Source organism: Peromyscus leucopus, chromosome 20, assembly GCF_004664715.2.
Source record: "Peromyscus leucopus breed LL Stock chromosome 20, UCI_PerLeu_2.1, whole genome shotgun sequence".
Classification (NCBI taxonomy): domain Eukaryota; kingdom Metazoa; phylum Chordata; class Mammalia; order Rodentia; family Cricetidae; genus Peromyscus; species Peromyscus leucopus.
In genome coordinates this window covers 41,839,418-41,857,442 of record NC_051080.1, presented here as the reverse complement: position 1 = coordinate 41,857,442, position 18,025 = coordinate 41,839,418, and the positions used below count along the sequence as shown (strand labels likewise).

At 41.2% G+C, this 18,025-nt stretch overlaps 1 protein-coding gene across 1 annotated transcript in view; it reads right to left on the bottom strand.

The window, feature by feature from the left end:
- Positions 1-18,025, bottom strand: part of Matn2 (matrilin 2) — a 149,024-nt gene that overhangs the window by 120,180 nt on the left and 10,819 nt on the right. The window contains 1 exon segment of the mRNA XM_028884461.2: positions 5,810-5,980. Coding sequence (XP_028740294.1) covers positions 5,810-5,951 — 142 coding nt within the window. The 5' untranslated portion in view covers positions 5,952-5,980.

The window sequence follows — 18,025 nt, the reverse complement described above, 5'->3', positions numbered from 1 at the left end:
CTTAGCTTCTTAGCAGCTTCTGGAGCTTTTGAAACCATTCAGACTGCCTACTTTGCAGTCTACTAGGACACTATCTCCTGTGTCTCAGGTGTTTTCACCATATATATTAATAGACTCACACTTAGCATTTACACTTTTTCACAAACTCACATATAACATTTTTTTGCCTTGCAAAGCATTTAGACTCATATTCAACATTTACACGTTTTTACAAACTCACATACAACATATTAATATCACTTATTTATACTTTAAGGAAACTATAGAACTACTTTAGCAAATATTTTTTTTAATTATTCTTATATACTTATATTCATTCCATCTTATTTCTTATTTAAACTTACATTTACAACTAGCATCTTACAAGCTTATTACTACATGTCTTGACTACCTTAGATACTTCTTACAAGCTTATATTCTTAAAGGAACTCTATAGATCTATTTTACAAACTTATATAGGCTACCATTAGCATATATCTAACTTAGCAAACACCTAAAGATTTCTTAACACAGATCTAACAAGACAGAATTTTTACAAACTCACATCTTATTTTCATCTTTCTACTTCTTACTCTTAATTATTATCACCATCTCTATTAGAAAGATTCTCTTAACTAGACAGGAAGTATGTACATCATTTCTAAAGTTTAGAGTTTATAGTCAGCTTTGTTATAAAGCACTGGGATTTAGTGAGTGTTGTCATTATAGAGTTGTGATACTTGTTGCTAGGGGACTGTAACATTCTCGGGACGAAGCCACACCCCAAAGTTGCCGAGTTCTCTCAGCCTTTCCAGACCGGCAGAGATGCACTGTCAGTGGTAGACTGTTTTTAACTAGAGGCTGTCCCTTCACCCAAATTCATAGTAGTTCCTCCTGAGTGCTTCAATTCAGACAAACATTTCTATTACAGCAGTATTTTTGGTTCGTTCTACCAAAAAACTTCACTTCACGCTGAGGGTGAAATTACTGTATTTAGCTGCTGTAAAGCTCTTCACCAAATACTGCACAGCTATTGGGTGATATAAAGTATTTTCCTAAAGGAGCTAGTAAAGCCAAAAGCGGCACAGCTCTGAACTCTTGTTTCCTCACTGTTTGCATTCACCAGTGACAAAACCTCAGAAATACTAATCGAGCCTCTTTTATTCTGGCTCCTTTATAGGAACCTCATTGGAGCTGACCTTCCTTAGTTCCAACGCTCCTTACCAAACGCTCCGGTAACCATTCACAAGCTTCATTCTCCTCTTGTGAAAATACCACAAACATGTCCTCGACACCATATTAACACAGGATCGGGACTCTTCCATAATCCCGAGTAGGGATTTTTCCATTTCACTTGAGTTTCAGGATTTAGTATTTTCACTTCATTAGCTTTAACTCCAGATGTTATTAGCATCGGTGATATTTAGCAATGATTTTTTATAAGGAACTTTCAAGTGAAGCAACTATTTTGTAAGACAGCTAGATTTTCTGAAGTTTGTTTCCCATCTATCAAGCAGTCATTTCTTTTTTGAATGCCTGTTTCCTTGTCTCATTAGATTTGCAAAGGAATTACTCATTGCAGGCAGTTTGTTCAAATGGCAAAGAACTTTTTTAATTTCAACATAAGTTTCTTCATATCTAAGACAATGTTCAGTGTATAAACTGCTTTCCCTTGTTTTAAGGATTTTAAAGTGGCTTGTTTGCTCTTAAATGTAGTTTGTTGTCATCCAACTACCGTAAACACTTTGCACAGCTATTAGGATAAATAAGGCATTTTACCAATGGAGCCCCAAACCATGAAGTACCTAGTTCCATATCCTTTCAATTTTTCACTGGAACTGACACTTAGACGATTTTCCTCCTTACTCTTTTAAAAGCTGTATTTTAATTTTAGAGCTGACAAAAGTGTTTCAGGGCAATGTCGACATCTTTAATGGAAAAACTACCTTTCCCAGAATGCATTTCCCTTATATCACTCCATAATAATATCAGTCCCATATCAGTCCCTTATATCATTTCCCGTATTTCTTTTCGGGTCTGAGAGTCAACTGGTTCTCTTTTACTAGACTTGCCTGGGAGGTTTGAACAAAGTTTTTTGCTTTTGCAATGGGAGATTTGAACAAGCATTTTACATTTTCAGCTATGGGACATTGGGAGGTTTCTGGTCTCTCAGCTGGCTTCAACAGGTGTCTCTTCTTCATCAGACACTGGCCCCCGAATCAGAACCACACCTGCCTCGTTAGCCGGCATTGAGGCTGGCATTTCTGATAGCAACTTTCCTCGGGGCTTGTGTTTGTTTTAGGCAGTCAGTGAAAAACAAGATCATTTACAACAGCTTTTCCATAGCTCCTTCAGAGATTTTCTCCCACTTATTTATCTCATTTTGCTTGTTCCTTCCCCCCTAGATGCAGAGCTTCAGGTATCTGTCTGCAGCTCTGTTCCTCTGCTAGCTGCCTTTGGAGGTAGGGGCTTTTTCCGCCCCCCGAATCTGCCTCAAACTCAAGCAGCTTTGTCAGGTCATGCATTTTCTGGGGAGGAATCTGTCCCCTCAGTTTCTTCAGAGTCTTTCTTCCTGACAGTATCCAGTTTGGTCTCAGTTTATCCCCTCTACCCCAGAAACAGTTTCCGACACTACAGTAGCGGCTTTCCCTGCTACTGAAGTTAGGGTTTTTTTGTCCGTTTCTGTTTTCGGGGTCTGTGTGGTTTGCGTACAGACTGAAAATCTAAAAAGGGAGGTTTTTTGCCATTTCTAAACTCCCATTAGGACAGGTGTTTTGCCTCATCAGGCCTTCACCTGACCCAGTCCCCCAGTGCATTGCATTTGCTTGTCTGGGTGCTCAAGGACAGAGCTTATGCCAGAGGCAATCACCCCTCAGGGCTACACTCCCTCATCTCACCAGGAGTCAGTTGAAACAAAGCTTTTCTTAAAAAGATGCTTTCTCTGACAGAAAAGAAAGCTGTACTCCTGGATAGTTCTGTTTTGCCCTGGCTGGGCTCTTTCCCCAGACAGCGTTCTGACTCGGCAGCAAAACTGCTTCAGACACAGTTCAGCTTTACTGTTTTCCCAGAAAGGTCCTTTCTCTGATATAGGAAAGCTTTTCTCAGATTTCTTTTTGCAGTTGTGGACCTATTAACCCGGGACTTGTAGGAAAGCGGGCAACTGTGCCGTTCCCACCAGCTTTAGCTTTGTTTGTTCATTAGCAATCTTCCCCTGGGTCCTGCACCTTCCTGCCTCAGCTCTGTGCTCCAGGAAGTTTACAACTGCAGGAACCCTAGTATCCCCAAAATGCACTCCAACTCAGAGACTGGCCAGTAGCCTCTGGGTTTTTGGTCACAAGCGAGGATACAATGCTAACAGTTTGCATTGCTTCAGGGGATCTTTTCATTAGAATGATTAAGAGCACCTTTTCATTCTGAAATGCTCACTCAGAACCTTTGCTGCCTCAGCTCAGCTGTAACCGAAAAGCTTGGTTTTGCTTTTCTCAGGCAAAGTTTCCTGCCCTTTTGGGCTCTCTGTAGCTCTTCACCCACACTCTCCCAAGCGTTTCCCTCAGGGTACTCTGACCCACTGTCTTTTACTAGCTTGAAGAGACAGAACTTAGAAGAGGTTTTTAGGAACTTGTCCCTGCCTCCTGCATTGCAGGGAGGATTTTTAAAGCTTGAAAGAGAACTTAGGTTTTGCTGTCTTAAGAGGTTTGTTGTTTTCCCTTAGAGCTAATCACAGGTGGTCCCCATACTAATATCTTCAGGTGATTCTAATTTTTGTCCTCTCAGAAGGACAAATTTAGTTTTTAAGTTTAAGAGCTTTTGAGAAAGATTAAGGCTTTTTAGAGAGACTTTTTCCCCCAATTTTTTCAAGAAAAGTTTATAGTTTAAGAGAAAGATTTTTCCCCCCCCAGGAGAGAGACCAACTTTTCCCAAAACTTCTGAACTTTAAACTTTTTGGCTTTTTACACCCCCATTTTTGCCTCAGGAAGAAAACACTTTCTCCTGCCACTTGGACTTAGCATTTCAGCTGTCCCCAGATCAAAAGCTTCCATAGGAAACTTTTTCTTCCCCATAAGCTCAAAGAAGAGCTTTTTTACTACCTGTAAAGCCCAAAGAAAGATTTTTTTCCCCAGTTTGCATTCATAGCCCCCAAAGTTAGAAAATTGAAGAGTTCTTCTATCTAGTTGCCTTACTTATTTTTTCCTACACAATCTTACACTTCTAAGTTTTTCCTAAACTATATTACTACCCTATACCTTACACTTATTTTTCACAGAAATTGAGAAAGGGATAGAAGATAGAAAATTTTCACAGAAGAGAATTTCGCTGCAGCATCGGACATGCTTCCAGTCCGCTTTCCTTTTCTCTTGAGGATAAAACCCCTGCCTCCCAAAAATATATATAAAAAATATATATTTTTTCATAACACCAGCATGCCTTTCCACTGGCAGGCTGACTCAGCACTTTCACCAAAAACTCTGTAATAAAACTATTATTTTCCTTTATCTTTAGTCCCTATTACTTTGTCTTTAGTCCCTGTTCATTTGTCTTTAGTCCCTTTTTTCTTTAGTCCCCTTTTCTGTGGGGCATTTACCCACCACCCCCACAGTTCCCCAGTTTTCTTGAGTGCAATCAGCAGGAAATATTAGATAGAAGAATTTATTGCAGAGATAAACAGATAGGAAATAAAGGATAGCCTCGAGAGGGCCTGGAACCTATTCTCACAGGCCCTGACTGTCTCTGGCCCAGGGTTTTTATAGAGACGCCAAGGGGTGGAGCAAAAGACCTCCTCCCCCAGCACAGCCAAGTGCAGAGCATCTCAGACACCTGCACTTAGGCCCATGGTCCTGATCATCCTCTATTCGGACCTGCTGGGTAAAGCCACGAGGAACCCGAGAACGGGCTCCCACAGAGACGAAGACAGGGTCACTGTTAACATCAGTACAGGCCCTGCCCTGTCAGAACAGGTTCTTCAGTCCTTTGGTCCCTGGCTGTAATCTGTGGTCCCCAGGTATCTGTCTGAAGAGCTCAGGTTCTAACAGCTGCCCACAAGCTGTAAAGCAAAATGTTTTCAGATACTGTCATGCAAACTGGTACTAAAGCCAGTGTTTACTGTACTTAGAATTTACAGAAATTGCCTTATTAACTCCCCTGAAAATGCTCCAAGGCCAACATTTCTATGTCCATTTTACAGACAAAAGAACTCAGCCTCAGAGAGGTTACCCATAGGAAACAGCAGCAGGACTAGAATCCACATCAGAAAGGTCACCCAGCAAGAAACAGCAGCACAACTTGAATTCAGACTCACACCAAAATACATTCTTGCCACATTGGCCAGCCTGCTTGTCAGACCAGACAATTTGCTGGTATTCTGTATGTTTTGTGGCATTTTCTTTCTGAAGAAAATATGTTCCCTAGATGGAAATAACTGAGACCGGCCACTTTCCATTCCCGTGATCCACCACTATGCCATGCTTTCTCTACAACACCACATCCTGGAATATGGGCAGACAGACTTATCCAGACAAGTTTAATACTTTTTTTTCTCAGAACACCCCTGTCCAGGAAGTCCAGCAGGGACTTTTCAGAAGAAAACCCTTTGCCCTGTGTATTGGAGCAAAGTTATGAGCATACATTAAGCCCAAGGCTTTAAAATAGAAGCTTAATTGTAATTTGAAAACCTGGATATTTCCCATCCTCAGTCCAGATGTGCTAATCACCAGTGGGATCCCCCAGTCCCCAGCACAGCCAGCAGAGATCCCAGAAGCAGGAGCCTCCCCAGCCCAGGCGCTCTGGTCCAGGGCCTTGCTGATGCCTGCTAGTGCGGGTACCCCTCACTCACCCAGCAGTGCAGTCTGAGGATGCGTCCGGACATGGCGGCCTCTGGAGGGAAACCTGGCTTGGGGATGATCTCTGGCTCCGGCTGGCAGAAGGAGAACCAACTGCCCAAGCATTAGCAAGCACCCCACCAGCATCTTCTCCATTTTCAAGGGGAGCAGGGCTGTGGTCGTGGCTGTAATACAACACAAGAAAGGCAAGTGAGATTTCTGGGTACCCTGACATCCAGGGTACTGCAGCACCATTGCCCTGATTTTTGGGGTCCCAAACATGCCATTTGTCTGTTTACCCCTTCCAAACTTGAGGATGGGTTGGCCAGGTCCTCTAGAGTACACATTTTGGGTTTTGTGGATTTTTTTTTGTTTGTTTTGATTTTTAGTTTTTCAAGGTAGGGTTTCTTTGTGTAGTCCTGGTTGTCCTGGAACTAGCTCTGTAGACCAGACTGGTCTCAAAAATCACAGAGCTCCACCTGCTTTTGCCTCTCGAGTAATTAAAGGCATCCATGCACCACCACTGGCCAGAATCTGGAGTACTCTTGAGCTGGCAGGGGCCATGGGAAAGTCCATCATCACCTTGGGTCACCAATCTACCTTGAAGGTCTTTATCAACTCAATTTTTCATCACAGAGCTCCACCTGCTTTTGCCTCCCGAGTAATTAAAGCATCCATGTGCCACCACTGGCCAGAATCTGGAGTACTCTTGAGCTGGCAGGGGCCATGGGAAAGTCCATCATCACCTTGGGTCATCAATCTACCTTGAAGGTCTTTATCAACTCAATTTTTCATCAATTAATCATAGGCACATTCTACATCTTAGATTTGAATGTGGAGGGATCTGAGAATTCCAGGTAATAATGGTCTTTCTGCCTATCAATAGCAGATTGTACAAGTTAGTAGACATTAGTGTCCCTGGAAATCAATTTGGAGCTGACATGGTGGCATGACAGAAGCAGTTGTACCCCATCCCAGTCTCTGCATGCTTTTTATTTTGATAGAGTATTGCTATGTAACCCAGGTTGGCCGTGAACTCACCATCCTCCTGCCTCAACTTGTTGTGTCCCACCACAACCAACCTGTACTCATTTATTAAGAGGAAGCATGGCACAGTGACCAGGGCTGGGACTCTGCTACACTGGGTCCCCGTACCAGATATATCTAAGTGCTTTTCATTCATTTAACTAACATTCTTTCTGCATTCCCAAAGACTTAGTGAGGTTTACTAGCTTGACCAAGGTCACATATAGATCCATTAGCAGAAAACCAAATTGACCCAAAAAAGATCAGTTCCAGGAACTAAAACAAACAACTCCTCCGATCCTGAATAACCAAGTAAACCATTCCACAAATTGCTTTTAGGAACTGACCTGCTGATGAACTCAGGCCTGTCAACTGCTAAAGCCAGCCCACTTGCTACTCAGCATGAAAAGTATATTAAAAATAGAGATGTCTATTTGGTGCTTACTGTGTTCCAGGCACTGGGCTAAAGACTTGGAAAATACTAAGTGACCGAATTCTCATGATAACTCGAGAAGTAATTTGCCTAGTCATGTGGCTTATCAGGTTCATTCCTGACAGATAACTCTTGTCCATCTTCCCCCATTTAAGTAGTTTACAATCTGCTAATTGCACTGGCTGCTCTTTATAGCTTTAACTCTGAGATTCCTTCTGAAAAGAAAAAGGGGAAAAAACTAGACTATCTACGCTGTGGCTATCACTCTGCATGTTGTGAATGTGTTGCTTTGATTGGTTAATAAATAAAGTGCCGATTGGCCAGTAGCCAGGCAGGAAGTATAGGTGGGACAAAGAGAGAGGAGAATTCTGGGAACATGAAGGCTGAGTCAGGAGTCGCCAGCCAGACAGAGAAGCAAGATGTAAAAGTACCAGTAAGTCACAAGCCACGTGGCAACTTACAGATTAATAGAAATGGGTTAATTTAAGATATAAGAACAGTTAGCAAGAAGCCTGCCTTGGCCATAGAGTTTATAAGTAATATAAGTCTCTGTGTGTTTACTTGGGTCTGAGTGGCTGCAGGCCCAGGCGGGACTGGGGAAAACTCCAGCTACAATCTTGCTTCTTTTTCTTTTTTGAAAATTACTTTATTTTATGTGTGTGGGTGTTTTGCCTCCATGTATGTCTGTGCACATGAATGCAATATATGAGAATCCAGAAGAAGGCCTCAGATCCCTTGGACCAGGAGTTACAGGCAGCTGTGAGTTTCCATGTGGGTGCTGGGAACTGAACCCTGGTCCTCTGCAAGAGCCGCCAGCGCTCTTAGCTGCTGAGCCATCTTTCCAGCCCTTCCTTGTAGTGGAGATTTTTCTAATCTCCAAATCTATTACTTGTTTTCATGGTTTCTTGATAGTAATCACACAATTTGACATGCTACTCTAAATGCATGGCGCCATCCATAAGTGAATTCTATTATTTTATCTTTCTGTGTCTGACTTGTTTCATGTAGTAGAATGTCCAGGTCAATCTGTTTTGTTCCATAATAAACAAAATACGGACTGAACTCAGGTTATCAGGCTTGGGGCAAGACCCTTACCCACTGAGCCACCCCACCAGCTGTTCTGTTGTTATTCTTAGTGTTCTTCATTTGAGCCGATTATGTATACATGTTGATCTACGATTTTTAGAATTTATTTTTTGAGACAGGGTCTCACTATATAATTCCTGCTGACCTCACAAAGATGTGTTCCCACCTCTGCCTTCTGAGTGCTGGGATTAGAGGGATGCACCTCCATGCTCGGTGCTGCTCTAAGATTGAAAATGGTTTAAACACAACTTTACTGAACTGTGGTGATATTTTGTTCATGATCTACAAATAAAGCTTGCCTAGAGATCAGAGTGCAGAGCTAATCACTAGTTAACCATAATTGTCAGGCAGTGGTGGCACACACTTTTAATCCCAACACTTGGAATCTTATGCCTTTAATCCCAGCACAGAGAGGTGGAGACAGGAAGTGATATGACTGGGCAGAGATAAGATGGATGGAGACAGGAGCTCGGCCCTTTCAGCCTGAGGAGTTGGCGAGGTAAGAGGTAGCTGTGGCTTGCTCCTTTGTCTCTCTGATCTTTCAGCATTTACACTGATATCTGACTCTGGGTTTTATTATTAAGACCTATTAGAATTTAAGTGTCACCTGGCACCCAACTTTTGGGGCAAGAATTCACAAAAAAAAAAATGCCACTTGCCTGTGGCCTTGCAGTCACTGGAACAGGCCGGAACTGCACGTGGCTGGTGTCACTACCCTGCCAGCTAATGTTTTTCTTTCTTTTCCTCAAGCCTCTGAGTGAGTTGGAATTTTTTGGTTGCAGCCTATCTGCAACAAACTCCATAGGCTTTTTGTTTTGGTTTATTTTTTGAGATAGGGTTTCTATGTGAAACAGTCCTGGCTCTTCTGGATCTCTCTCTCTCTGTAGACCAGGCTGGCCTTGAACTCACAGAGATCCGCCTGCCTCTGCCTCCCGAATGCTGGGACTACAGGCATGTGCCACCTGGCCTCCTTTGAGGCTCCAAAAAATGCAGGAGTCAGCCACTTTCGAAAATTCCCCTGTGCAGACAGCTGGCTCTTGGGCTTCTTCTCTCCCAGTGGATGGTGGGCTTTCCCTGGACCCCTCCTCAGCCTGCTGCCACACCAGGTGCTGCCGGGGAACTGCTCTGGCTTCTGCTGTTCTCACAGAGCAGTCAGCTCCACACTTCATGACAGTGAACCGTCATCACTGGCAGATTTGGTGAGACAGTTGGGAATTCTTAAAGGGAGGAATTAGTTAAAAAAGACAGTTTTTTCCCCACATTAAAAAATGGGAAACAACCTGGATGGCAGTGGCACACACCTTTGATCCCAGACTCAGGAGGCAGAGCCAGCAGATCTCTGTGAGTTCGAGGCCAGCCTGGTCTACAGAGTGAGATCCAGGACAGGCACCAAAAGTACACAGGGAAACCCTGTCTCAACACCCCCGCCCCCTGCCCCGAAAAAAAACTATTACAATGGAGAGAGTTAGGTTTCTGTATGCTAATATGCTGGACAGTTTGAAAATAGAACAATTAAATCAGAGCATAATTAATTTAAATGGGATTTACATAATTATAAATATTATCTGTTTGATCATTTTTGTTTTATCATTTAAAAAGTTGGTTAATATGAGTGCCAAGATAAAAGTTTTAGAAAAACTTACTAAAACAGATCATAGAGATATTCAGACTCAGGCAGTAGAATTTAAAACAGAACCAATCTCAGCATTGCATTACAAGGCTAGAGAGCAGCAGCCTAAGGTTTTCAAACAGCCAACCTTAATTTATCTAGTAACTTTACAGGAACTACCAAATGATATATATCCCCAAGGCTGTGTAAGAGCTGAATGGACCCCTGTGGAAATGTTAGATTTCAGGAAATTCAAGGAAGCGATAGTCTCATATGGCATGCATTCACCTTTTGTGAAGCAGATGTTAAACTCATGGTCAACTTGTAATAGAATTATCCCTCAAGACTGGAGAAACATGGTTACAGCAGTCTTAGAGCCTGGTCCTCAATTACAGTGGAGGACCTGGTGGAAAGATGAGGCTAAGACCACTGAACAACGAAGTAGGGCTAGAGGTATGGAAATCTCCCAAGATCAACCCCTTGGAGAGGGAGATTACACTAATGTACAAAGGCAGTCTCTATATGATGACCACACCCTGGCTTTATGCCACACAGCAGCCTTGAATGCTTGGGACAGAATTGAAGAAGTAGGAAAGAAAACTGAGTCATTTACTAAAGTGATACAGGGCCCAAAAGAAACATTCACTTATTTCTTACAAAGATTGACTTCAGCAGCAAATAGAACCCAAATTCAGAAGCTAGAAAATAATAATTGAATCTCTGGGGTTTTTTTCCTTTTATTTTATTTTACAATACCATTCAGTTCTACATATCAGCCACGGATTCACTTGTTCTCCCCCCCTCCTGCCCCCTCCCCTCTCCCAGCCCACCCCCCATTTCCACCTCCTCCAGGGCAAAGCCTCCCCTGAGGACTGAGATCAGCCTGGTAGACTCAGTCCAGGCAGGTCCAGTGCCCTCCTCCCAGACTGAGCAAAATGTCCCTGCATAAGCCCCAGGTTTCAAACAGTCAACTCATGCAATGAGCACAGGACTTGGTCCCACTGCCTGGATGCCTCCCAAACAGATCAAGCCAATCAACTGTCTGACCCATTCAGAGGGCCTGATCCAGTTGGGGGCCCCTCAGCCTTTGGTTCATAGTTCACATGGAAACGAATGGAATCTCTGGTTTTTAAAAATCCTGATGCACAATGCAAAGGGTATTTAGGCCATTAAAGGCAAGATCAGCACCCTTGGAAGACTAGATCCAAGATATAATCAATACTGAGTCTCATAACCATGATGATGCTTGGATAGGAGAGGCAGTTATTAATCAAGAAATTTAAGTAAAGTGGCTCAAAGCCCTTATGATTCTGTCCAAAAGTCAGAATTATATGCTATTTTGGTGCTATTAATGTATTTTACAGAACCTCTTTTTTTTCCCCCTGAGACAAGGTTTCTCTGTGTAGTTTTAGTGCCTGTCCTGGATCTCGATCTGTAGATCAGGCTGGCCTTGAATTCTCAGATCTGCCTGGCTCTGCCTCTTGAGTGTTGGGATTAAAGACGTGTTCCACAGCTGCCCGTTACAGAACCTCTTAAAATAGTACTGACTCTCAGTATGCAGAAAGAGTTGTTTTACACATTGAAACTGCTGAATTTATTCCTGATGAGTCAAAATTAATTTCATTATTTATTCAGCTACAAGAAATATCAGGAATAGGAATCATCCCTTATATATAACACACATCTGATCCCATATGGGTTTGCCAGGCCCTCTAGCACAAGGTAATGATGAAATTGATCAATTATTGATAGGAAATGTGCTGGAAGCCTCAGAGTTTCTTTAAAAAAAAACTCACCATGTCAATAACAAGAGTTTGAAAAAGAATTCTTCCATCACTTGGTAACAAGCCAAGGAAATTATAAGGAAATGTCCTACTTGTTTTTTGTATAACCAAACTCCACTACCTACAGGAAGTAACCCAAAGGGTACTCAAAGGGATGGAATCTGGCAGATGGATGTGTTTCATTTTGTAGAATTTGGAAAATTAAAATATGTACACCATACAATTGATACCTATTCAGGATTTCTGCTCTGAATTCTGAAAAAGATGATTCTGTAATTATGTATTTGCTAGAAGTTATGGCTGTCATGGGAATACCTGTACAAAATAAGACCGATAATGTTCAAGCATATGTCTCTAGTAAAATGAAACAGTTTTTTGCTTATTTCAATATAAAGTATATTACAGGTATACCACACAGTCCTACAGGGCAAGCAGTTATAGAAAGAGCAAACAGAACTCTAAAGGATGTGCTAAATAAACATAAAGGGGTAACAAAGACCCTCAGAAATAGACTGCATAATGCTCTATTAACTTTGAATTTTCTAAATGCTAATGAGAAAGGAATAAACATCAGGTAACTAGACATTGGATAATAGAAAAAATCTACAGAATTAAATCAGCTTGTATACTTTAAAGATATGCTGACTTCAGAATGGAAACCATAATATGTGTTATGTTGGGGAAGAAGTTTTGCCTTTGTTTACACAGCAGAAGAAAATCAATGGATATTATCAAAATTGATAAAGGTTTGATTTGAAGAAGAGAGACTTCTTGATTATAAGAGGTGATAGTTCATCCAACAGCATGGCTGTTCAATCTAAACAAACTTTAAGACTAACAAATGCTTTTCATTGATCAAATATAGCTTGCCAAAATGGAACCTCCCCAAATTAGGGTTGGGGAAGGGTGTGGCTTTTATCTTTTCAGGAGAATGAAGGCTGAGGAATCTGAAGACCACTAGACAAATGAGACATGTGAAGAAAAAGGACAAATCATCTAGAAAAAATGCTCCAAAAAAAAAAAAAAGAGTAAATTGGCCTACTGATGTATCACATTTCTAACAGGATAAAATTTCATAAATCTTCCTAAACATTTGTTTCTGCTGTTCTCTATAGACTTATAATGCAAATGGTCTTTTTGTAGTCCCAGTCCATTTAAAAATTAAAGCTGGTTTTGGAGTTGAAGTGTGGCTCTCTCCTTCTCTAAACCCAAGCATGTTTGTTAAAGTAAAATCCAAAATCTCTGTCTCATGTCAGAAGAGTCACCTGATATGGGACAAAAGAAAACCCAAAATTTAGGGACTATTTTATTGCCACTGATCTCATAATCCTTTGGTTTTATTTTTACTCTTTAACACCTTTCTTAAGAATTTATAAGATCAATACTGTTCTTACTCAGTTGTTAGGATGTAGTTTCACATCCTATGTATTTACCATGACACATGCTCTGTGGTATGATGTGGCCAAGGGCACTTGTGGGGAACTGAACAGGTGAGGCCACCGTCTTTCATATCAATTTTCTCCATTTGAAACCTTCCATCTAGAGGGAAGCTCGTTAAGACTCAGTAAAAACTCCTAAGTCTCATATATATTAAACTTTTTGTCATGATATTAATGGTCATATAGAGTACTAGCTAATTTTTTAAAAAAGCTTCATCTGGGCTGGAGGGATAGCTCAGCCGTTAAAGGCTAGGCTCACAACCAAAAATATAAAAAAGGCTTCATCTAGCTTCCTGTACATGATTTCAGGTTTGAGTCTCTATCAGGTAACTAGGAATTAAGTTTTTGTACTCCTGATATACATAACAAATATTGATCCTTTAACCTCTTTGAGATCTGCTGCATATGACATTTAAAATGTTTAAGTTCTGCAATGAACCATGACCACGCCTAACAGAGACCTTTAAAGTCTCCAAAAGGAGGATGGGGTCCCACAATGATGATTACACATGGACTATGATGATACCACTAAGCTGACAAACACCATCCACATATTGGCTTTGGACTACAAACTGCTTTTTTTGAGGTGGCTAGCTGAGATGATCCAGCCTCACAGACTGTTCTAACCAGGACTTGAGACCAGCCCTACACTTTCCCATTATGCCATGACTGGGCAACAAATGATACAGCTACCTCTCTCAGGACTTGACAATTAACCCAACCTTTTCTGTTCAGGATCCCCTAAAGATGCTGTCACCCCCAGATAGCAGGAAATAATTTTTTTCAAGGTTTCTCTGTGTAGCTTTGGTGCCTGTCCTGAATCTCGCTCTGTAGATTCTGTAGGCCCAGACTGGCCTCAAACTCACAGAGATCCGCCTGGCTCTGCCTTCCAAGTGCTGGGATTAAAGGCGTGTGCCACCACCACCTAGCTGCAGAAAGTAATTTTAAGAACATGACACTCACATTCGCAACGGTGGTGTAATCGGATGATTCTTAGGTCCCACCTGGCCCCCATGGACCCAAAGTCACTTATAAAATAATCACTCAGAGCCTTAATATTATTTATAACTGCTCAGCCATTAGTTCAGGCTCATTACTGACTAGCTCTTACACTTATATTAACCTGTAATTCTTATCTATGTTTAGCCACATGGCTTGGTACCTTGTCTCAGTTCTGCCTTGTCATCTTGCTTCTTCTGTGTCTGGCTGGTGACTCCTCACTCCTTTTCTCTTCCCAGCCCTTTCCTAGTCCCACTTATACTTCCTGCTTGGCTACTGGCCAATCAGTGTTTTATTTATCAACCAATCAGAGCAAACCACATTCATAGCATACAGAATGACATTTCATAGCAAGGTGGGGTGGGTGGTTTTGGCCTTCCAATGGGCTATGAATATTTGTCATTGTTTAGGGTGGTTGGTTACAAGTTGTTATTGGTAATGATTTTTTTTTAAAGCTGAACAAAGGAGATTAGATTTAGTATTCTTGTTTTGAAAAAGAAAAAAGAAAAAAGGGGATATAGAAATGCTGGGATAAAGAGTAGATTACTGAATCAGTTTGAAAAAGCAACTACTTGTTTTAAATATTTTACATTGATATGGATCTTTGCATACTGACACAATGTTGAGATTATTTTTGTTAGAACATACTGTACATACATTTCTAATCTTGTTCAAGGTATTGTATCTATACATCTCATTTAACAATGTAATGCAAATTGCTAATTCTTGAAAGTTATTATTACAAACCATTTAGGATAATAAAGAAATGCAGGTTAGTCATTAGTACCTATTACAATTAGACTTGTAGTCGTGTTAGGTATGTTTTCAAGGTCAATATATATATATATATATATATATATATATATATATATATATATATACATATATATATATATATATGGTAGACAGGTGTCTTCAAACACTTCAGCAATCTACATAACATGGCAATTAAGATATTTTAATAACATAGGTTCTTTTTTTTATGACAATGAGACATGTCTGCTCCTGGCAGCACCAATCTGCTTCAGAGAAGATGATAGGCTTTGAAACTCCATGTGGAGTTTACTTTCTTTGTGGCAAAAGTTAGCCACTGGGCAAGAAAATACCCTTGCCTTGACTACTGACAGTGTGTTGTCCAAATGGGACAAGCAGGACACAAAAGAAAGAACTGCAAAACTTTGCCACAACAAGGTAGAAAGGCCCTTCAGAAAATCCTGATTCACAGATAAGTCTGTTAGATATTAGGCTGTAGGCCGAAGATAGAAGCCCCAATGTTGCAAAGAAACCTTGGGTCCAGGCAGTCAGCTGTTTCTGTCATTTCTCACATTTTTTGGAAGTCACTTGCTTGCACATTCTGCTTACTCAGGTCTCTGATGGAGTTGAAGACTTTATAGTTATAGTTATAGTTTTCCTTGTTACCAGATTCAGAAAAGAAATTCACTAAAGAGGTGTGAAGTGTATAAGGTTGAGAAACATTAAAAGATAATTTTGGTAATACAAGTTAGAATATTAAGTGAATTAGGTACAACCTTTTGGATTCATCAAGATAGGAAAGATATAGAGCATTTTCTCTGAATTTTTCAATTGTTAATGGACTCTAGTTGTTGTTGATATGTTTATAGACTGTATATATTGTATATAATTATGGTACTTATTGTATATAGTTTTTCTATGTTAGTTATAACTTTCTTTTTTATTTTAGACAAAAACGGGAAATGTGTGATTATTTTATTTGTCCTCTAACAAATAAAGCTTGCCTGGAGATCACTAGTTAACCATAGAAGCCAGTCAATGGTGGCGCATACCTTTAATCTCAGCACTTGGGATCTTATGCTTTTGATCCCAGTACTTGGGAGGCACACACCATTAATCCCAGCACTAGAGAGGTGGAGACAGGATGTGATATGACTGGGCAGAGAGAGGAATATAAGGTGGGAGGAGACAGCAGCTCAGTCCCTCTCAGGCTGAGGATTAGGTAGAGGTAAGAACTCTAGTGGCTGGCTGCTCTGCTTCTCTGATCTTTCAGCATTTACCCCAATATCTGGCTCTAGGTTTTTATTATTAAGACCAATTAGGATTCACATTACACTGAAGCAGCACAATTCCTAACTATACTCTAAATTATTATCCTTATATTCACAGATAAGTTCTCACCCCTTATCAAAGAAGCTTGTCTTTGCAACAGAGACCATTACAGAAAAGCACAACTAAGAGCTCAGGAGACGTCGGTGCCCAGTCCCAGCTGGCACATGCACAGCACATTTCTTTGCACAGAAGGCTCAGGGTCACCGAGGAAGAGGGGGTGGGAAGATGACGACAGCCAGAAAGACAAGAAGGTTGCCATGAGGTCGTGGTTGCTAAAAATGTTAGAGAGGCAACACCCATGAAATCTCATGGCTGCCTCAACAGAAGCTGAACACCACCACCAGTGGACACACTAACAAGTAATGGGGAAAACTCACAGGCCTAAACCATAGACAAAGAACGACAGGCATCCGGGAAATGCTGAGAGTTCAAGAAATGGTCTTTAGCAGGAAAAGTCTCCCCCTTCCACAATGGAACCCTCACTTTGTTGGTAAAAATGCAATGGTGTGTTGGTGGCTTCTCATAAAGTTACACCTCACCAAAATACCACAGCACAAGATGACCCACTGTCTCCATTCACCCACGCTTCTAGGGAAATCGCACACCCTGGGAAACCCTTCCTTCAACCCCAGACCCTGGATACTTACTCAGAAGACAAGAGCATGATCCACACAGCAACTATTTCTCAGTGCTTACAGAGGCTGTGCTTTTTAACTGAACACTGGAAACAATGCAATGACTATCAGCTGATGAACAGGAGACAAATTATGGTCCATTCACATAATGACTCCCACTGAGCTATTAGAGGAGTGATCTGCTAGATGAATCTCAGAATCACACCAAATGAAGGCAATCAGACACAAAAACACTGTGTTCTGAATTCTTCTGATTATATGAAATTCAACAAAAGGCAAAACTACATGGCAGGAAGCAGATCAATGGTTCTAATGGCTTGTGGTAAGAAAAGGGGCCAACGGGAAACCTAAGAGGCTATGGAAGTGCTTACATTGTGGTTATGGTGGAGCCATGTATTTGTTGAAAGTTATCACACTGTACCCTTTAAAATTAATGAATTGTACTGTAAGCTAAAGTTTAAAAAGCCATTAAAAATAAAGAAATGGCATCAAAGAGCTGGAAGAAGGGGTGGGGTGTTGTGAACACTGTCTTCTGGGCCTGGATGGCTGTAGCATGTGTGAAATGTCAGCAGCTGTGGCTACCTATACAAGATCTGCATGAGGTTGGGTGGGCCTGTTAACATTCCCCCATGGAGCAGAGACAAGCTCCCAGGCCCTGTCCGTGAGGATCTCTAGGTTGCTAATGGCGTAGTCATTGTAAGGTGCCTATGTTCCTGTAAAGAACATTAGAACACACACACACACACACACAGAGAGAGAGAGAGAGAGAGAGAGAGAGAGAGAGAGAGAGAGAGAGAGAGAGAGAGAACCACATGAAGACATAAAGGCCAGTGAAATGGATCAGGAAATACAAGTGCCTGTTTCTCAAGCCTGGAGATCTGGTTGGGAAAACTGACTCTACAAGGTTGCCCTCCATCTCCATGTGAACCCCATTAAAGATTTTAAGACATGAGAATAGAAGAGGAATTATCTAGAAGAGGAAGAGGCTGAGTGGGAAGGTAAGAAAAGATAAGAAAGTAATGGGGCAAACGTAGTCCAAAAACATTGAATAGGTGTATGAAAAGTCTTAATGAACCTGTTACTATACGTAATTAATATGTGCTAATAAAAACAGAAAGGATACTATATAAATGC